Source organism: Phyllopteryx taeniolatus, chromosome 10 (assembly GCF_024500385.1).
Source record: "Phyllopteryx taeniolatus isolate TA_2022b chromosome 10, UOR_Ptae_1.2, whole genome shotgun sequence".
NCBI lineage: Eukaryota > Metazoa > Chordata > Actinopteri > Syngnathiformes > Syngnathidae > Phyllopteryx > Phyllopteryx taeniolatus.
The window spans coordinates 28,711,902-28,733,575 of NC_084511.1; the positions used below are offsets into that span (position 1 = coordinate 28,711,902).

Consider the following 21,674-nt stretch of genomic DNA (forward strand, 5'->3'; position numbering starts at 1 on the left):
AGACATTAGCGCCCCCTAGTGGATTTCTACTAACCACTGAAGTGACGAAGAGCTTTGGGCTGAGCTCCTGAGACAAGACAAACAAAAAGCTGCAATTTCTCACCGTAGAAAAACCAGCGGGGCTTTTTAAAAGTGGCTTTAGTGTAATTTGTGAAGGTTTTGTGGAGTGTCGACATTTTTGGGAGAGTCTGACTCGGGACGTTAACAAGAAGCTGCGCACAACTTTTTTTGGCCCCTCCTGCTGCCATCCTTTTGCCCGACCAGACTTTTGACTATGCCCGGGAGCCTGGTGCTCTTCTTGCTCTTTTTCTATCTCACAGGTGAGTCATTGAACCCTTTATGAGGGATAATGGAGAGTCTGTGAATATGGTCAGGCATGATCTCTCTCAGAAAAGTTTATGAATAACATCTGCATTACATACAGATGTAGCTAAACGTTTTTAGGAACCCACTCCAATTTCAGGAAAACAACAGCTGGGATTCCTCAGCATTTCAGCAATAATCCAGTGCACATGGTTTAAAAAAAAAAAAAAAAAAAAAAAAAAAGGGAATAAATGAAGCATTTTGTTGGCAGCACTGTGGATAAGTGGTTTGCATGTCTGCCTCAGAGTCAAGAGGTCCCTGGTTCAAATCTAGGCTCAGGGGTCGACTTCAGCTCAGCTGCGACCCTAAAGAGAACAAGCGCTACAGACAATGCACGTGTGCATGCTTTTTTTTTGTGTTGATTCTCCGGTGCTTATGAATGTGCTGACCACTCACTTTGACGGCGTGTCCTCCAGTTAATTACACAGGGGAGTGGGCCAAGTGTGCAAAAACAAATCTCCATTTCATCCTCCAGTGAAGCTCCTGAGCTCACATTGACCGGCTGAAAGTTGGAAGCAACATCAAGTGTCTCAAATGATGTGTTTGAAAAATAATGCACTGTATGTACACAATCATGAACCCATGTTACGTAAAGTAGTTAAATTCATCGACATTAAACACATCACCTTCTCATGAGGCCCATCGCGAATATTAGCTCGCATTGCGGCCTAAATAACATGCTGGTACAAACTTGAGGTCACGTCACACGTGGACAAAAGAAATATGCGCACTACCACTTTACACAAATGCTATGAAGTCATGAAACTCTCCTTTTGGGCATTTACACAAAATATTAAATGTTAGAGTTGAACTAGACTCCACTGGAAACTAGTAGCTGCATTGGGAGAGAAGCAGAAACATGCTTTCATTTTCACTTTGGACTTTGCAAGAGGTGCATTCGAGGACTGAGCTGCTGTCACCATCTTAGTTCCACCGGTTGGAAAAAAACAAACAAACAAAAAAAAACAGTTTAGTGCAATAGTGGTCTACGTCCAAACGTGTCAAATCAATCAATTTCATGTTGATAAACAACGTTCACTTATACTAACCAACGTGCAGATGCATTGGCGCCCGAGCATACTTTCTGACTCTGAAGCTCACTTTCTGGGATGTTGGCCCAGTGTTGCACTCATCGATCAGGACAAAGTGCTGAGTGCAACAATGGACTGCCCCCTGTCGGTCAAAATCGGAACTCAACATTGATTTGACCAGTATTCATTTGGAAAAACAAAAATAAGGGTGAGGCCGCTCTAGTTCTCAGCGGCTCGTGTTTTTGATCGCTTTGTGTTAAAAGGTGGAATGTCGGGGAAAACATTATTATTATTATTATTTTTTTACATGCTTCTCTTCTGTTTAAGCAGTTGAGGCCCCTCAGCCATAGCAATTCCATATGTGTAAATGCTGGAATGTTACTGAACTTCTGCTAAAGGAAGCTTGTGCAACCGAGAATCCTCTGCATCATCGGACCAGTAAATGTCAGGAAAAAGTGTCTGTGGCCAAGGGACCGCATTATCCCCTGGAATCTTATTATGGGTTTGTTAGCGGCCTTTTCCCGCATGTTTCTGTTTCCCTGGTTGCAGCTGTGCGTGGGACCACCGAGGAGGGCGGCGGCAACGATGACGTCGTGGACGCTGACGACGCACTTCGCCGAGACTACACCCGTATGTGCGCAAATGACGCGCTCGCCTCGAGTAATCGCAATATGAAAGTAGAATTAAAAAACGAATAATATGTCCTTGTTATAAATGGGCATTTGTACAACTGGAGGAGTTTGCGCTAATAAATGCCATATCTGTAATAATCACCTGGTAATGCTAAATCATCACAATATGCAAGGTTAGCAATAAAGAATACATTTAAAAAGAAGTACTGCACTGGATTTAAACTTGTTTAAGCTTCGAATATGTTTGATTGTATTTCATGTTTTAAACATTGTACATTTTAATTGTATTTGAGGGAGTCTTCCGCGTACCACTCTTTGAGACTCACTGCCCTGAGACCATCCATAACAATGTATTTATTATAAATGTGCATTAGTGCCAATAAAGGACTCCTCCCTAATAAACGCCTTACCTGTAATAATCGCCCAGGACTGGTAATTTATCACAAAACAGGAAGATCATGATATAATACCCTTATTTATTATAGAGTAAATATCTTACGTTTATGCACAAAGAAAAGCTGATCTATATGTTTGCGTGTTTGGGTGTCAAACTCATTTTTTCTCATGGGCCACATCGTGGTTATGACTTCCCGTTATGACTCTGAACCCGTATAAATGAATTGTCACCTCATAGAATTACAAATGAAAACAATGATGGACAACTCGTTTTGAAAACGCTCAACTAGAATTAAATTTAAAAGGAGGAATGGTAACAAAAAAAGGTAACAAGTGAAAACAATTTGCAATTTTGATATTTTCGCAAAAAGTCGGCGCATATGATTTGCATTCACGGGCCACATAAAATGACGTGGCGGCTCGGATCTGGCTCCCCGGCCACCAGTTGGACACCTGCGGTTTGCAGTATATTGTACCTACACGTTAAACATGGCTTCTCTGTCCCATCAGAACTTCACTGGTGCCACACGCCGCGCCTCGTCAACGGCGAGCTGTCCTGCCACTCCCCCCGAGGCCGAGCGTATCGGACCACGCAGGGCACCCGCTGCAACATGAGCTGCGACCGAGGCTACCGCCTGATAGGCCGGAGCTCCATCCAGTGCCTTGCCAACCGCCGCTGGTCCGGCACCGCTGTCTGCCGCAGTGAGTGGAAGTCACCCTTAAAATATCACAGTACAGAGGATCATAAAGCATCAACACCGTGCAGCTAGCATGTACACAACCGTGAACCTAAGTTACATGAACAACTGGATTCGCTAGTTAAATTATTCAACACAAACAAACCACCTTCACATGAGGATCATCAATCGTATTAGCTAGCATACTAGCCTAAACAACACGGTACCTCAAATTGACGTGACATCACATAAGGGGCGGAGCCAGGCGGTGGCCAGGAGTGCGGACACCATACACTGAAGGGTGGCCCTAAACTGTAAAAACGTTTCAAAATAATTGCTCCAAGCCTCAGCTTTTCCGTGACCGAACATTGTATCATCCCAGCTTCAAAGCGATGTCGGTGTTTTTTGCAGAGATGCGATGCAGCGTGTTGCCGCTCATTCCGCACGGCAGATACACGTGCACTCAGGGTTTCGTGGCGGACTCCAGGTGCGACTTCACCTGCACGCCCGGCCGCCGCATCGAGGGGGAGCACAGCCGCACGTGCCGGCATGGCGGGACGTGGAGCGGCGTGCAGCCCATTTGTTCAGGTACTCTACGCGAGCACGGGGCAAAATTACTCAAGCTCTGTACTTAAGTAGAAGTGCAGACGTGTTAAAAAAAAAAGAAAAAAAAATTGTAAAAGTAGATGTACTGATTTAAATTGTGTATTTAAGTAAAAGGTAAAAAAAAAAAAAAAAAAAAAAAAAAAAGTACAGATTCTGAAATGTACTCAAAGTACAAAAGTAAAATTTTTACTGGCAATTATACTGTGCAGTAAGTCCAGAGCTCAACTGCGGTTGAACTTAGGGCTGCTGGTATCGAATATTTTTTAGAATCAATTATTCTACCTATTAGCCCAATTTTGAACAAGAAAATGTGCATCTGAGGCGCAGGTATTCTTGTTGTCCACTTAGGGTCGCCATGCTCACGTTCCACATTATAATTCATATCTGTGACTTTTGGTGTGTGTGGGTTTAACTCAGTCACTGCCAGCTTTCCCAGTGAACATGGATATTTGACTTCTCAAGCCGTCAATGGCAGTGAATGTGTTTTTCCAAAGGCGGGGCCTGACCTGGTGAGTGACGTGGGAGTCGGGGCATGCGAGTGGAGAGTCGGCCGTTGTGAGCCCAAGCTAGCGGCTGCCTCGCTGTTATTAGCCAAACGTTAGCCAGTCTGCGTGTTGCGTTACGTTGCTTATTTCCGCTTTGCATTACACACATAGCACTTGATCCTCTTTTTCCAAGTGCGAAATGATCCCAAACTTTGACCACTCATTCTTTTACACACGCCATCGCTAGCAACGTATTTCAACATGGAGTGGCAGAGAAGGCAGAGATTTTGCTTTGACTTTTTTTTTTTTTTTTTTTTTTTGATAGCTTCAATCTGCTGCCGTAAAATGGAACTAAACTCAGTCCATCTGCTTTGCTGACTTGTGATGTTTTTTTTTTCTTTAAAACTTCACAAGCGCAGCTCTCTAGGGACTCAGTTTCACTAAAGTAAACATATTTCCTCTCACGCTGCTAATGGAATCCAAAGCTGCAGTCACTCAGTCCACGTTTCCTTAAAGCAGTTGTTCTCAAAATGGAGGTCTGCGAGCTGCAGCTTGGACGTCTGCGAAATTGTTTACAATAAGTTCATTTTTTAAAAAGTGCACACCTACATATGGGAACAACAATAAAATGAACGACTACTAAAACAATGACTCCACCTTTGGGCCAATTAAAAGCTTTGATGTGATTATGACGCATCATCACATAAACCTGGAATCGATTTTTAGAAAATGAAAAAGGTTTTATCACAGGATTAAAGTCATATTTTCATCCGGTTGTATTTAAACTGTCTCTTAAGATCAAATATTGCGACTTCATCTTGGTAAAAACATTGACGTAATGACTTTTATTTCTGATTTCAGATACAGAACCTCCCAAAATGAGGTGTCCGAGATCCAGAATCAAGGTAGCGGAGCCTGCAAAACTGACTGCCAGAGTGACTTGGGACGCACCGGTGGCCACAGACACAGCCGATAAAATACTCGAGTATGTCCCTGTTGAACTTTGATGACCTTTTCCTTGTTTGCGATGGAATGAAAAGTTCAACCTTGTTCTCTGCGTAGCGTGATCCTCGTGGGCCAGGAGCCCGGCACTGACTTTAAGGAGGGCGCCAACATCATCCGCTACAAAGTCTACGATCAAGCCAGAAACAGAGCTGCCTGCAAGTTTATCATTCGGGTCGAAGGTGAGCAGACGACGCACTTGAAGAACATCGACACTCCAATACCAAGAGGGTTTTCTATACGTTTTATGCTTCAATTAGGGCTGCGACGATGAATCGAAGAACTCAACTAATTCACCAATTGTGAAATCTGGGCCTGTTTAGTTGAACACCAAGCTGCCATAGATGCATATAATAATATACATTATTTTTAGTAAAGGGCCAATTCAGCGAAATGTGAGAATTTGGGCGTCAGTGAATTATAAAAGCAGCCCGCCGTGTCCCCCTTCCTTCCAGTGAGGAGATGCCCCGCCCTGCACCCCCCGATGCACGGCTCGCTCGCCTGCTCCTCCGACGTCACCAACTACGGCGCCGCGTGCGTCTACCTCTGCGACGGCGGGTACGAGCGCAGGGGCGTGTCCAGTCGGGTTTGCCAGTTGGACGGCAGCTGGAGCGACGGCCCTGCGGAGTGCGCGCGTGAGTACCGAGTACAGTTGAACCCGGCATACTTTGTGTTTTTGACTAATCCCTAACACTTGTTTTAAGTCAAGAATTATTGGGGTTTTTAAGAAGAAACAAACATTTTCAATGCAATTCTAATAGCCGTCAATTATATGCAGATTTTCACTATTCGCAGTCTGTCCCAGTCCATATCCCCCGCGAATAGTGGGGGTCCACTGTACATGCTATCAGGGTTATTACGTTCATCCATCCATTTTCTGGAGCATTATTTTGTCATCATTAAGGTCACGGGTGCACCGGAGCTGGTCCCAGCTGACTTTGGGTGAGAGGCGGAGTGCACCAGGGCCTAGTTGCCAGTCGCTGCCAATTGCAGCGATCGATACCACAGTAGCCGCCACTTGAATAGAAGTCATTCTTGGTCATTGGAATAAATCGGCACTGTCTCGCAGCGGTGCAAAATTCGGCTTTCTGTGTATCGATAGGAACTAAGAATAACAATGACACGTGAATGGAAACAAATCACGTTCCATTCCAGTCTTTCCCAAGTACAAATGATCTGTCGTCCGAGACAACAGCTGCACTCATTGGTATAAATGAAGACCACCTTGAAATCAAAACCTCATCCTTATTTGCAGTTGAGAATTCATATTTTCCTCAGGCACCATCGAAGTGAACGCAACCTCGTGTGTTTTTTAGCCATGGCGATCGAGTCGGATGTGAAAACGGCGTCGGCTCTGCTGCGTCAGTTTTTCCAGAAGAGGCGCCTTCTCATCCTGTCCGCGCCCGACATCACCGACCCGGAGTACCAGCTACAGAACGTCATGTTACAAGTGAGGTGAACGTCATTGGCTGCAGATAACCCCGAAAGGCATGCAATCAAGTCAATCTTCCCGCAGAAAGCAGACTGCGGATTACAACTGCGCCACGTGACGCTCATCGAGCTGCTGGGCTCGTCGCCGGGCGAGACGGGACGTATCAAGGAGAACAACCTGACCTCGGCGGTCATCGACGAGTTGAGGTAAAGTCGAGAGAAACTCCGAATGGATTCGAATAACTCCGCCTTTGGAAGTATCATACTGCCAAAGTGTACACTTAGTAACGTCAATACACGCACATATTTGCTCTCTCACTCACAATCGTGCACAATTACTCACTCGCTGCATCTTGCTTTGGCGCCATCTTGTGGCAGAGTGTTGAAGTGAGGGGAGGAACTTCATTTAGTCAGGCCATAGCCTTGTCTATTCGGAAGAAAATGCTTTGTCACCAACTTGTGGCATCTATAGCCAAAAACATTTTTTTTTTTTTTTTGGGGGGGGGGGGGGGGGGGGTCATCAATTACTTGCAGACTTTTGGTCCTTATATTCTCCCTGTATAATTACATGTATATATATATATTTTTTTTTAAATTAGAAAATTGTGTTAACTAGTAACATTCAACTTAAAACATTCTAGCAGTAATGGCTCCAAAGACGGGGCATATACAGTCGCTACGGAATGTATTCAGACGCACTTCAATCTTTCACTCTTTGTTATATTGCAGCCATTTGCTAAGATCATTTAAATTCATTTTTTTCCCCTCATTAATGTACACATAGCACCCCATATTGACAGAAAAAAAAAAAAAAAAAAAACAAGAATTGTTGAAATAAAAGGGTGGTTGTACTAAATACTGAGCAAAGGGTCTAACTGCTTAAAGCTGTGATATTTCAGTATTTGCTTTTTTTTAATAAATGGGCAAAAATTTCAACAATTGCGTTTTTTTGTGTGTACATTGAGGAAATGAACTTGATCTTAGCAAATGGTGCAATATAACAAAGAGTGAAAAATTTAAGGGGGTCTGAATACATTCCGTACCCACTGGATGAACAGAATCACTTATTCATCCAAGTAGAGGCAAATACTGCATATAGACTTTCCACCAGCCAGTCCAATTTGTGTGGGGGCACGACTCACTTTTCCAGACTGAAAAATGCTTTCATTGAGCCCACAGCAGACACACACGCACACACACACACACACACACACACTAATCCCACGTCTGACTCAGTGCCTAATATCGGATTCCCTCGGATTTGAACGATTTTCCCCCCGCAGGCTCACATTCCGAATCTCCCGGCAGTACTTCAGCATGGTTCTGGTGGACAAGCTGGGGCTGGATCGGGAGCGCTTCATCAACCCCCTGGCGTCGGAGGAGCTCTTCTCCTACATCGACAGTTTCGTGCTGGACGAAGACGAGCGGGAGAAGCTCGAGCTCCACAGGGACTTGTGTGATTCCTAAAGTCAGGAAATAGAGAGAGAGACTGACCAAGTGACATGCTCATCGGGGTCGTGAAAATGAAAAGGTACACGGTTCTGACCACCCACGCTAAAGTGCTACTTGCTTATCATCAATAGAAGTCACTTAACGAAATAGAGCACAACACACATCTGCAGTACTTGCATATTCAAAACACTCCAATCCCAAATCAAGTTTCTCCACTTACATTGGAAATGCCATTAATCCATTTTAGCCTTCCAAAAACACCCCAGAATTTTGTATACATTTTTTTCTTCAACAAAACAGCACTGCACAATATTGTAATGTATAAAAACATACACCAATAACAAAATAGAATGTAAAGAAAGCGTTTTTCGCCCCCCTCTCCCTACACTTCACTTCAATCGAACTTAAATGATTTTTGGCTTTAACGCCCTTGACTTCATCAAGTCCTTCTGCTTCACTTAGCAACGTGACAAGAGTTCCCAATGATGACACGCTGTCAAAAGGCAAAGTCAAGTTGGAGCGGCCACGTCAACCCAAGTACGACGTAGCAAAGATTTAGAAAATCAGGTGAAATTGATTTTTTTTTCTGCAAGGAAATAAAATAAAAAAATTATATAAAAAAAAAAAAAAAAGTATTTTGTGGAAACGCTTTTATGTTGTAATGCCTATGGAAAACTAGTTTAAAAAAAAAAAAGTTATAAATATCCACCAACAAGCGCTGATGGGCCTAAATTCTGAGGGATTCTTAAAGTCGAGCCGTTAAAATTACAGCGACGTCACTTGCCCTCAAAACTCGACTTAAACAACGCAAATGGAACATTATTGGTGTGAGGCGCAGTGTGGACAGTAGACAAGGTCATGTGCAGGTCATGATGAGATCAAATCAAGTTGGGACTTGATTTGATCTCATCTCAAGTCGAGATAAAACAAAAATAATCCATAAATATTTGGTCAATGTTTATTGGCTGAATAGGATAGTCGAGGCAACTTCGAAGTAACCATGGGTTAAAAATCTCATCCATCTGCAACTCGTTTCCAACAAAGACTTTACAAACCATGTACAAATAATTTCTATATTGGTAACAAACAGCAATAGCGATATAAAATAGATGAGCAATTGGTTGTGCAGATTACAATATAAATTGCTTTACACCATCACAACCTTTTATGACACTTTCTGTGCGGTTGCGGTTTAAAAACAAAGCAAGTGTGAGTGTTCCTAAAATAATCCCACATTTGAGCAATCTTTGGCACATTTGTCATCAGAAACATGTCAAAACTCGAGCCCAATGAGTGGGAAGCCAAAGTCTCCTCACAGCCAATCAGCTGCATGTCCCGTCCTGTCGCTAGGCGAGTTTATGTTCTTGCAAAATAAACATCATTGCACACAATCAAATTGTTTCTGACCCAACATTTTTTTCCTCTCGCAAAAGATCCCGGTGTCCTCATTTGCCCTTCTTCTTCTTCCTCATGGTGGTACGCAAGGGAAGAGTGCCCTCTGCCCATGAGTCGGGGTACTGCATCATCTTCTGCCACAGGCTGACCTCTTCTCCAACCGAATCCATCCCAACTTCATCGTTTCCCATTTTGACGCTGCCTGAAGGGGGAAAGGGGTGGCAGGTTGTTAAATTGTCGTGAAAAGGACATTTTACGAGCACAAAAAAATACATTCATGGTTCAAACACCTGCGTTGTGAATTTTGCCGTTAATAGGCTTTTTAAAGAACAACAAGTGGTGCAAAACGTACTGCGACACTGAATAATCGGACATGTGCATTCTGAAGTTTACAAAAGGTCAAATTGGTGCATTTTAAATTAAGATAATTTGTGAAAGCCCAATCTTGTGTTCTTATAACAGCGGAAAACTATGACAAATTGATGCGCCCCGAAAAGGTTGATAAGCTCCTCAGCTTATTTCAACATATAGTGGACCCTGCATTTTCATGGTTCGGTAATTAGCAAATTAACCTAATCGTGGAGTTTGGGGGAGGAACCTACCCCCTGTCTATTTTTTATTTATTTATTTTTAACGTGATAACTGCTTTTTCTTTTCAAAATTATATTTTTATTCAAGGGGCTTCAATTATTTACGGATTTTCGCTATTTGGGGTTGGACTCGGTCCCTAACCATGCGAATTGAGGGGTCCAGTTTAGTTCCTTGACACCAAGGAATCATTTAGTGGTCAAACGATAAAATATGAGTCTCACCTTTTATTTGTATTTTTTTTATTTTAAAACTACTGACACAAAATCCAGTTATCCACACTATTCTAATTGATTCAAAAGAAGTCCAATTGGCTGAATTGCCAGCGTTTTACCTTTGCCACAGCTGAGGCGCACTCCTCCGAGGAATTCATTGCTCAACATGGGCTCTCTGTCCCACACGGTCAGTTCCAGACACATGCACTTCAGCTGCTCCAGCGACAGCTCCTTGTACACAAACGTGTGGTTGTAGTGAGGATTCAGGTTCTTCTTCATGACGGGCGTCTTTCTCTTAGTCGTCTTTGATTTAGACGGGAACAAGTACCTGAAAAGGCACGGCAAAAATACATAAATAAAAAAGGTTAGGGGAGGGGAAACAAGTGGCTCAAGAGTCGTGTTTCTATCGCACCCCTTTACAAAGCTATCAGATGTCCCTCCTCCTCCCTTCATGGCCATCAAATTCTTTGCCTCCTTAATCAAGACGTGGAGCTCCCCGCCTTCCGCCTCCACTACCTTTTTGCCTGGAGGGGGAGCGAGAATCTTGAGTTTAAGAGCGGCCAGCATGGCCATAAATCAGCTTTCCCCGCAGCGTCACCTTTGAATTTCTGCACCCGGGGGGCTGTAGCTGTGACGAACTTCAAGGAGACCACCATCTCTCCTTTGAAATGAGTGAAGGCCGACGCTGGTATGCAGCACGGAGCCTTGAAGGGAAACAAGTACATTTCCTTATATGATGAAAGCAGATTTGGATTAGTAATTAACCATTCCATACTTTTCATTTTTTATTATGACCCTGGCCAAGAAAAGCCTCACAATTTTTTTTTTAGGAAATTAGGAACTGAAGATGAATGAGTATGACAAAATGGATGATTACTAGTTGCTTAGAAGTGGGAACATTATTTTTCACCATTCATTTTGGACAGTTCATATACTGTTCATATACATATACAGACAGTTCTCAGTACTGTTTGAAGCTCCCTCTTGAGGCAAGTTTCTGTGTCCCTTTTTTTTTTTTTTTTTTTTTTTTTTTTTTTAAAGGCATGTAAAGTTTCAAGATTTCAACCATTACCACCACTGTCCTTGATTTAACACACTGGTAACTCAAATATATTATAGGATACCTCAATTGTGACCTAGAAGAGCCTCAGTACCAAAGTGCTACTTTGTAGCACCTATACAAAATCGTTTTTTAATTTTTTTTTTTTTTTTTTAACATTAACAGGAAGTTGTCAAATTTCAGGGTAAAAGAATGACATTTAGGGTATTTTTATGGCTGTCAAACATCAAAATAGGTCAAATTTGCCCCGCAGAATACACAAGACCGAAGAGGGGGGAAAAAAAAAAATAACTCAGGGCTACGCAGTGGTAAAATACAGATTTTCTTTTCCAAATGATGAGAACAGTTGGTCCTTGTTGACCTTTGTCATGAGGGTCATGCATTCCTCGTGCGGGGAGTCCAGGTCGTAGCAGTCCAGAGCGATCTCGACCTCTCCCAGGAAAGGGTTGCTGCTGAGATGGCCGTGATGCCACACCGATATCAGCATGCTTCGAGTTAGCAGGTGATTCCGCTGAAGGCAGTACTAATTGTGGAGGAGACAATGAATGGGACAATTGCATCCGAGGGCACTATCACGCAGAAAACACCCACATCCTCCATTGGTGCGACGGATCTCTGTTGTCACATCAAAGCCCAAAGGTAAGCAGAGCTGCAATGTGTTTTGTTGGACGCACAGAATTAGCACAAGCTTCCAATTAGCAGCACATCGTTGATTACTTGAAGTTGACAGTTGGATGTGTGCGTTTGCCATATACAGTATGAAGTGCTACCTCCATGAGTGAAAATGCTTTCATTGTCTTAACAGGGGCTCGCTAGATTATAATAGGTCCGTTTTTCAGCGGATACCAAAAAAGTAAAATCCACGAATGGGAGACTTCAAAAATGCCGAACAGCAGAAACAAATGTGATATTTCCCTGACAGATAAGTAGATACATTCCACACAAAAAAAATCTGCATTCGGCCAACTGGAATATAGCGGGGGAAATACAGTAGGTCTAGCCAATGTCCATCTGAGCACTTTGGTTATACGGCCCAATTCAAACAGACTCTCCACTGGGAGTCAGGACCTGAGTCAACACTGACAAGAGCTACTGTAAATCAATCGTCATCCTAAGGCCTCCGTAGGTGTGACGAGGAGTCGCATTGCCAGCCAGGCAAATGGTCCATAAAACCCACAGAACAGGAGGCGTTCATCTGAAGAGTACCTTGAAAGTTTCTTCGTAGACTGGGTCGCAGGTGTGCCTCTTGATGGTGGTCTTCCTCTTGCTCTGACGAGATTTGTCGGGGAGGAGGTAACATTTGACGTAACTGAGAAACGATAAGAAACAGCTCTGTTTTCGCCACGCTAACGTTTCTCACATGACTGCATTTCTGGACGCGTTTGTTGACATTCAATTTCCCCGTGCACTTAAACACACAGCAAACACAGCCAGCGGGCGCTCATCTCCGCCGAGTGTGTACAGAAGAGAAAAAGTGTACGCTTCGCAGCCATCTCAAATGTTTGAACACGAGCAGTGCAATGGTTGTGGCTCACGGAATGAAATGAAAACACTGTCATACTTACGGGTTGGAAAACTGCCGTAGCGCATCGCCATAGGCCAGCTTGCGGCACTCCTTAATTAAGACCCGCAGGCTCTGGGTGAGCTCGTCGTAGAACATGGTGAAGACCACCTCCCCTCTCACGTCCACGCTGTAAGTGTCTCCAGAGTCACTGTAAATGCTCGTCATGCTTGTGCTCTGCGAAGAGTTCGGGTTTTGTGAGGCAATTCCTGGTCTTGCTTAGTTAAGTTAGTGACACCAAATATTGACCGTCAAGTTGGATTTGGACAGATACGCCTTTAAGACTTTATGCATGAGTTCAGCTTTAAAGCTAAGGTAAACCCACATTTTTTTTTTTTTTTTTTTTTGCAAGAATACGTTGCAGGCGCCACCACGAATCAGAATACGGTTGTCTGGTTATTGCGTTCGTGGAATGAGAATGAAACAGAATAATTCATCGTCATTCACCAGCAAACTCTGGGCATGGCAATATCCCCCTCTGCCGGTAACCAAAATTAACATCGCACCTACCCCCGCGATGGTTACGTACATCAGGTGACCAAACCTGGAAAACAGGTTCGCGGACTCTCTGTGTATGCTGCGGGTTGCTGACATGATCATTGGAACCTGAACTTGCTAAAATGTTGTTCAAACGTTTATGTCAACAACCTCAGCATACACAGGGAGTCCCTTTTTCAGAGTTTCAGAGCTGACTCGGTAAGATGCAGTAATATTCGGCATTTTTTTTGTAAAGGCTAAAGAATACATGCCTGGCAGGCTAATTGGGAACAGGTGAGTGCCATGATTGGGTAGAAAAGGAGCTTCCCTGAATTGCTCAGTCATTCACAAGCAAAGATGGGGCGAGGTTCACCTCTTTGGGAACAAGTGCGTAAGAAAATAGTCCAACAGTTTAAGGACAATGTTCCTCTATGTACAATTGCAAGGAATTTAGGGATTTAATCATCTACGGTCCATAATGTTATCAAAAGGTTCAGAGAATCTGGAGAAATCACTGCATGTAAGCGGCAAGGCCGAAAACCGATATTGAATGCCCGTGACCTTCGATCCCTCGGGCGGCACTGCATCAAAAACCGACATCAGTGTGTAAAGGATATCGCCGCGTGGGCTCAGGAACACTTCAGAAAACCAATGTCAGTAAATAGAGTTCGGCGCCACATCCGTAAGTGCAAAGTGAAACTCTATTATGCAAAGCAAAAGCCATTTATCAACAACACCCAGAAACGCCGCCGGCTTCTCTGGGCCCGAGCTCATCTAAGATGGACTGACGCAAAGTGGAAAAGTGTTCTGTGGTCCGACGAGTCTACATTTCAAATTCATCCATCCATCCATTTTCTGAGCCGCTTCTCCTCACTAGGGTCGCAGGCGTGTTGGAGCCTATCCCAGCTGTCATCGGGCAGGAGGCGGGGTACACCCTGAACTGGTTGCCAGCCAATCGCATACATTTCAAATTGTTTTGGGAAATTGTGAACGTCGTGCCCTCCAGGCCAAAGAGGAAAAGAACCATTCGGACCGTTATGGATGCAAAGTTCAAAATCCAGCATCTGTGATGGTATGGGGCTGTGTTAGTCCCAATGGCATGGGTAACTTACACATCTGTGAAGGCACCATTAATGGTGAAAGGTACATACAGGTTTCGGAGAAATATATGCTGCCATCCAAGCAACGTCTTTTTCATGGACGCTCCTGCTTATTTCAGCAAGACAATGCCAAACCACATTCTGCACGTATTACAACTGCGTGGCTTTGTAGTAAAAGAATGCGGGTACTAGACTGGCCTGCCTGGAGTCCAGATCTGTCTCCCATTGAAAATGTGTGGTGCATTATGAAGCGTAAAATACGCCGGACTGTCGAACAGCTGAAGCTGTACATCGAGCAAGAATGGTAAAGAATTCCACCTACAAAGCTTCAACAATTAGTGTCCTCAGTTCCCAAACGTTTATTGAATGTTGTAAAAAGAAAAGGTCATGTAACACAGTGGTAAACATGACCCTGTCCCAGCTTTTTTGGAACGTGTTGCAGCCATAAAATTCTAAGTTCATGACTATTTGCTAAAAACAAAGTTGATCAGTTTGAACATTAAATATCTTGTCTTTGTAGTGTATTCAATGAAATATAGGTTGAACATGATTTGCAAATCATTGTATTCTGTTTTTATTTATGTTTAACACAACGTCCCAACTTCATTGGAATAGGGGTTGTATTTTTTGCTAGCATTAAGCTAAACAGACTTTATTAAGGCAAACCTATGTGGTTGTCTTAAATACACATGTAATTGTCTTTGTTCTGTTTAATTTGACAAACTCAACTTGGAGTGGTAATGAACAGCTCAAAGCCTCTTTTTTTTTTTTTTTAAGAATTCACTATCTGCCAAACTGCTGGATGTGAAGAGAGTTGAGTTCACTGCCACCATACAACGCTTGAATCTCAAATTTTTGCTTGCAATTCAAAACAAACAAACAAAAAAAAAAATCATCTGAACGACAATTCTCATCTCGAAAAAGTGCAGTCGGGTCAATTGTATCTCAAGGTACCGCTATTCTTCCTTGGCACCGATTACTACTTTCCCATTAGTCAGGGCTTTGGTACCATCTTAGAGCATTATAGTAGGATAGGGCTCCACAGGAAAAAACAAAGTGGACCGTGACTAGGCGGGGGTTCACAGTACAGCTAACCAGAACAGATCAAAAGGAAGCTTACATTAATATATTACTAACTTACCCTCAAACTTGAAGAACTGGAAGCCATCGCACTTTTATGAAAGTTAACCAAGCTGTCAATGTCTTCCTCTTCATCGTCCTGTCAAATCATCATCAATAACATCACTTCACACATTTACTACTTTGCCACATAATCCAATTTTTAAAAGAAATTTAAAAATAAGCATAAACTGGCAATACTCACTTGCATGTCTAAATCTGGAACAGATTGGCTCCTGTTTCCCATTGGTAATGCTAAATTGTCCCGATTGTCATGCAAATCCAGTGTTGATAGGTGTCCTGTTGTGAATGTGCAGAGCGGAACATCTATCTATCTCACTATGAGGGGCAACAAAACTGACAATAAGATGCTTACCGGGAGGATTTTGAACATGGCTGATGCTCTTCTTGAAAAGTTTCTGAATATCCAACTCAGGGGTGGGACCCAATTGCTTTATTTCTGGGACCTACATTAGCATAGACAGGCAAAACGGCAGAATTAAAGCAGAGTCAAACATTACCAGTGCCTGTTGTCACCATAGAACATTGTGTTTTTTTTTTTTTTTTTTTTTTTTAATAAATCATTGGGGTAAATTTCACTAAAGCATGACACAAATGTTATTAAAACACCAGGGAACTGTTTTGCAATGTCAAAAGATGCATGAAATTTCTCCTACTATTCGACTTACTTGCATGTCCAAACTGTGTACAAATTGTCGCTTGACAGCTACTGGGACCTCATGAGAATCAGGTTGATCATAAACATCCAGACCATATTTGACACCTTCTGCCATGAACATGAGTTACAACCAAATTCTCTCTGCATTGTGGGGAAAACAATATCAGGACAATATGGGTCTTACCAGAAGGATTCGCAATCTGTGTGCCAAACTCTGGCTTTGGACTGGCCTGCTTTATTTCTGGGACCTATAGTATAAAGGCACAAACAGCTAATCATGTTCGATGAAGAGTAAATGGAGTAGTGTATGAAGTGCTGCCTCCTAGAGGAAATATATTTTGTCTTTATGGGTGCTTGCGTTTCCACCCACATTCTGGGTTCGCCGCAAGTCGTATACTGTAAGGGAGGGGATAGTCGCTCACTTGCGTGAGAAAGAGCCAGCCCCTAAAAATGGGACTTGCTTACTTGCGTGTCCAAATCTTGGACAAATTGCCGCTTGATCTCCAACAGGCTCTCATATGTGAGAGATTGATCACAAACATCCAGCCCGTAACGGACACATTCTGTAATGAACATGATGAGTTATAACCAAAATCCTCTCTGCATTGAGGGAAAACAATAGCAGGACAATAAAAAAAACTAACCTGGGGGATTCTCAATGTTTTTCCACACTCTTCTTGAAGAGTTTGTCAACGTCAAAACGTTGGAATGGCCTGCTTAATTTCCAGGACCTCTAAGGTCAAATGGCGATTCATGAGACAAATAGAATCATGTCTACCTGACAACACCGCAACAGTGTTAGCTTCTGATTAACATTCGAGTGAGAGCCAAACATCGCCAGCGTTATTGTCAACACACAACACAGCTTTGGGGAAATGTGGCTTTTTCACTGCACTGAATGAGTACCAGCTCAGCTATACTTGTCACACTTTGGGAGCAGCCGCTTTTCCACATCAAAATAACCACGCCGCGTTGGACGCATCGGTCAGAACAGGACAAGGATTACCTGACTTGACTTCTCAATGAGAAGACATTTAGTCACCAGGAGACTGAGGGCAGTAAGAAAACGGACGACAGCAGCAAAGTGGAACCTGTTTAGATCGCCCAAATGATATCAGCTCAGCATGCCTGGAAGCCCCGTTGACCAGGTGTGAGAAACGGTACCTTGCAGTACCTGCCGCATGCCAACGGAAAAGCATCAAAAGCAAGAAGAGCTGCTTTGAGCAGAGTAGGTACCCATGCAGTTGGGAAGAGGAGTCAACCAAGACGTGCCCTTGATTTCTAATGTGAAGCTTTTAGCAGTCACTCCATCAATCCGGTCATGAATGCAACGCTATTAATGAAGCACAATCCTGTTCTACTTGCAGTTTCTTGAAATCCACTGGGATATCATCGGAGCCAGGTTCTGTTATGAACATGAGTTACAACCAAATTCTCTCTGTGTTATGGGGAAAACAGTATCAGGACACTATGGGGCGAATATGGGGCTTATCAGGAGGATCCTCAATTTGCTTGACGCTCTTCTTGAAGAGTTTGTCAATGTCCAACTCTGGGCATGCACTTCACCTGTTTTACTTCTGAGACCTACAAGGACATGCACTAATCATGTTCAAGGAGGAGTAGATGGAGAAGGCTTGGGCCGAAATGGAACCATGTCTACTTGATAGCGTCTTAGTGTTAGCTCCTCATTAATAATAAAAAGTGCGTGCCAAATATCATTGCCAGCTCCATTGTCAACACACGAACACGGCGTTTGGGAAATCTGGCTTTTCCACAACACAATACTGGCTCAGCTCAGCTGTACTTGCCGAAAAGTAACGCTGAGGGAAACTGCAAAAAACATTCCACATTAAATGCATCAGTCCGAATAAGGGTTTCCTGCATTTCCTTCTCAGAGACATTTTGGTCGAGAGCACACAGCAAAATGATAGACAAATGCAGCAAAGTGGAGACTGAACAATGTCTGTTAATGTTATTTCTTGCTGTGTAACCTGAAATGTTACATTTTCGTCACGCACAGACCGAGGGCAGCCAGACTGTATTTATGTTTGACATTTCTTAACATGAAATGATTGTACTGTGACAACGATGCAGGCACTGAGGAACAAGCAGTGCTTTGGATCAGCCTTATGCTATAAGCTCATCATGCTAGGAAGGCCCATTGACCAGGTACCTCAAATAGTAGCTCATCTGGCTTTTGCCATTGGAAACGTGTCAATCGCAAGTAGAGCTGCTCTGAGCAGAGTAGGTACCAATCAGTGGAAAATATGCCACCCAATGTGTCAGCTTGGATTTTCCCTTGAGTAAAAAAAAATAAAATAAACCCTAGACAGTCAATCCAAGAAAATGTGATTGACATGATGGAAGCGCAGTACTGTGCTACTTACTTGCGACTCCAAAACTTGCACACATTTTCTCTTGGCAGCCACCGGGGGCTCATGTGAACCAGGTTGACCACAAACATCCCGCTCAATGCGTTTGACACTCTTGTAGAGTTTCTCAACATCAAACTCTGGGTTTGGACTGGTCTGCTTTATTTCTGGGACCTATAGGGACAAACTGCTAATCACCAACGAGGACTAGAGTAGATGAGCTAAAGTATTAAGTGCTGCCTCCTCGAGGAAATGCTTGTATCGTCTTTACGGGCACTTGCTTCCCCCCCCCCCAACATTCTGGGATCGTCACGGTAATGACAGAACGACTTGCCATTGGCCCAAGAGTATATGGGGCGGGGGGTATATAATTCGCCCACTTGGAGAAAAAGCCAGCCACGAAATTACTTACTTGGGTGTCCAAAACTTGGACAGATTGGCTCTTTAAGTCCCCTGAGACCTCATAGGAGTCAGCTGGATCACAAACATCCGGCACATATTTGACACGTTCTGTAATGAACATGAGTTACAACCAAAGTCTCTCTGCATTGTGGGAATTTTTCTTTGTAAGACAAAAGGCGTACCAGGAGGATTCTCAATGTGCTTGACATTCCTCTTGAAGAGTTGGTCAACATCAAAGTCTGGGTTTGGAAGGACTTGCTTTATTTCTGGGTCCTATAAGGACAAGCAGCTAATGTTCAAAGAGTGGATGGAGTAATGTATTAACTGCTGTCTCCTCGATTAACAGGCTTTTGTCATCTTTATGGGCGCTTGGTCCCCACCCCATATTCTGGGCTTGTCATGGTAAACAAAGCAAGCCTCTCTATTGGCCCAGCATTATATGGGGTGGGGTATAAAGTCGCTCGCTTGCACGAGAAAGAGCCAGCCCCTAAAAATGGGGCTTACTTACTTGCGTGTCCAAATCTTGGACAAACTGGCTCTTGATGTCCACCGGGCTCTCATGTGTGTGAGACTGATCACAAACATCCCACCCATAATTGACACATTCTGTAATAAATATAAAGAGTTATAACCAAATCCGCTTGTTGAGGGAAAACAATAGCAGGACAATAAGGAACTAACCAGTAGGATTCTCAGTGTGTCTGACGCTCTTCTTGAAGAGTTCGTCAACGTCAAACTCTGAGCTTGGAACGGCCTGCTTTATATCTGGCACCTATGACGACAAATGGCCAGTCATGTTCAAAGAGAAGTACATGGAGTAGTGGATGAACTGCTTCCTCCTCAGGCTCACTTACATAAAGAGCCAGCCCCTAAACATGGGGCTTACTTACTTGCGTGTCCAAATCTTGGACAACTTGGCTCTTGATGTCCACCAGGCTCTCATAAGTGTGAGAGTGATCATATACACCTAGCCCATAATTGACATATTCTGTAATGAACATGATGAGTTATCACCAAATCTTCTCATGAGGGAAAACAATAGCAGGACAAATAAAAGACTAACCAGGAGGATTCTCAATGTGTTTGACGCTCTTGTTGAAGAGTTCGTCTATGTCAAACTCTGAGCTTGGAATGGCCTGCTTTATATCTGGCACCTATGACGACAAATGGCTATTCATGTTCAAAAAGAAGTAGATGCAGTATTGCATGAACTGCTTCCTCCTCAGGCTCACTTTCATGACAAAAGAGCCAGCCCCAAAAAACAGGGCTTACTTACTTGCGTGTCCAAATCTTGGACAACTTGGCTCTTGATGTCCACCAGGCTCTCATAAGTGTGAGAGTGATCATGTACATCCAGCCCATAATTGACATATTCTGTAATGAACATGATGAGTTATCACCAAATCTTCTCATGAGGGAAAACAATAGCAGGACAAATAAAAGACTAACCAGGAGGATTCTCAATGTGTTTGACGCTCTTCTTGAAGAGTTCGTCTACGTCAAACTCTGGGCTTGGAACGGCCTGCTTTATATCTGGCACCTATGACGACAAATGGCTATTCATGTTCAAAGAGAAGTAGATGGAGTAGTGTATGAACTGCTTCCTCCTCTGGCTCACTTACATAAAGAGCCAGCCCCTAAAAATGGGGCTTACTTACTTGCGTGTCCAAATCTTGGACAACTTGGCTCTGGATGTCCACCAGGCTCTCATAAGTGTGAGCGTGGTTATATACATCCAGCCCATAATTGACATAATCGTCTACGTCAAACTCTGGGCTTGGATTGGCTTGCTTTATTTCTGGGACCTGAGGACAAACGGCTATTCATGATCAAAAAATGTGTAGGTGGAGAAATCTGAGGCAGACAGAGAACCATGACTACTTGACAGCACCATAAGTGTTAGCTCCTTATTACCAGAGTGAGAGCCAAACATCATTGCCAGCTCTATTGTGACAACACAACATAGCGTCGTGGAAATCTGGCTTTTCCACTGCACAGCTGTGCTGTGCTTGACTCACTTTGGGAGCAGCAGATTTTTCTTCTTCAAAAAAAATAATACCAGGAAAAAAAAAAAAAAAAAAAAAACTACAAAAACCATGCCACGCTGAACACATCGGCCTGAATAAGACGAAGGTTTCCTGCATTTCTTTCTCAAGGGATACATTTAGTCAAGAGGAGACTGCGAAAGCAAGAAAATGGACCACAGAAGCAAAGTGGACACTTTTTAGCTCATCCATATGATATCAGCTCAGCGCGCCCGAAAGTCCCACTGACCAAGTATGAGAAGCAGCACCACATAGTACCTGCTTTTACCAATGGAAATGCGTCAATAGCAAGTTGAGCTGCTTTAGACAGAATAGGTATCCACGCAGTGGGAAAGATTTCATTAAATGTGACACCCAAGACATTCCCTTCAGTTGAAAATTGAGGATTTAAATCTTCTAGCGGTCAATTTATGACAGAAAACACTCTAAAACTAAGAATGAAGTACATTAATATACTTGTGTGTTCCAAAACTTGTACAAATTGGCTCTTGGCATCCACTGGGACCTCATGCGTGTCAGGTTGATCATAAATACCTCGCCCATATTTGACACATTCTGACGTGAACATGAGCTACAACCAAATCCT

General features: G+C 43.3%; 2 protein-coding genes across 12 annotated transcripts in view; one reads left to right on the plus strand and one right to left on the minus strand.

Annotated features, from left to right (window-relative positions):
- On the plus strand, window positions 1-9,759 carry srpx2 (sushi-repeat containing protein X-linked 2). 2 transcript variants are annotated; one of them, XM_061787130.1, is made up of 12 exons: window positions 1-320; window positions 1,944-2,024; window positions 2,933-3,124; window positions 3,511-3,687; window positions 5,052-5,175; window positions 5,253-5,374; window positions 5,648-5,827; window positions 6,509-6,642; window positions 6,709-6,830; window positions 7,907-8,154; window positions 8,538-8,642; window positions 9,509-9,759. In XM_061787130.1, exons 1-10 carry the CDS (start codon window positions 275-277, stop codon window positions 8,088-8,090), a joined length of 1,362 nt encoding a protein of 453 aa, XP_061643114.1. In that variant the 5' UTR covers window positions 1-274; the 3' UTR covers window positions 8,091-8,154; window positions 8,538-8,642; window positions 9,509-9,759. The 2 variants fall into 2 exon arrangements, with proteins under 2 accessions (XP_061643114.1, XP_061643113.1); XM_061787129.1 differs by lacking the exon at window positions 8,538-8,642.
- sytl4 (synaptotagmin-like 4) overlaps window positions 9,020-21,674 on the minus strand; it is a 21,631-nt gene continuing 8,976 nt past the window's right edge. For 3 of the 10 annotated variants that reach the window (XM_061787118.1, XM_061787120.1, XM_061787119.1), the window contains 22 exons: window positions 20,702-20,848; window positions 20,493-20,583; window positions 20,320-20,417; window positions 20,107-20,197; window positions 19,934-20,031; window positions 19,725-19,815; window positions 19,552-19,649; window positions 19,226-19,316; window positions 19,054-19,151; window positions 18,657-18,815; window positions 16,454-16,517; window positions 16,280-16,377; window positions 15,967-16,057; window positions 15,796-15,890; window positions 15,613-15,690; window positions 12,899-13,071; window positions 12,540-12,642; window positions 11,695-11,856; window positions 10,872-10,977; window positions 10,686-10,797; window positions 10,393-10,601; window positions 9,020-9,672 (listed from right to left, as the gene is read on the minus strand). In XM_061787118.1, the coding sequence (XP_061643102.1) occupies window positions 9,521-9,672; window positions 10,393-10,601; window positions 10,686-10,797; window positions 10,872-10,977; window positions 11,695-11,856; window positions 12,540-12,642; window positions 12,899-13,071; window positions 15,613-15,690; window positions 15,796-15,890; window positions 15,967-16,057; window positions 16,280-16,377; window positions 16,454-16,517; window positions 18,657-18,815; window positions 19,054-19,151; window positions 19,226-19,316; window positions 19,552-19,649; window positions 19,725-19,815; window positions 19,934-20,031; window positions 20,107-20,197; window positions 20,320-20,417; window positions 20,493-20,583; window positions 20,702-20,848 (2,505 nt within the window). In that variant the 3' untranslated portion in view covers window positions 9,020-9,520. The remainder of the gene's footprint in view (window positions 9,673-10,392; window positions 10,602-10,685; window positions 10,798-10,871; window positions 10,978-11,694; window positions 11,857-12,539; window positions 12,643-12,898; window positions 13,072-15,612; window positions 15,691-15,795; window positions 15,891-15,966; window positions 16,058-16,279; window positions 16,378-16,453; window positions 16,518-18,656; window positions 18,816-19,053; window positions 19,152-19,225; window positions 19,317-19,551; window positions 19,650-19,724; window positions 19,816-19,933; window positions 20,032-20,106; window positions 20,198-20,319; window positions 20,418-20,492; window positions 20,584-20,701; window positions 20,849-21,674) is intronic. The other 7 variants (XM_061787121.1, XM_061787126.1, XM_061787123.1 and 4 more) reach the window with 7 other exon arrangements.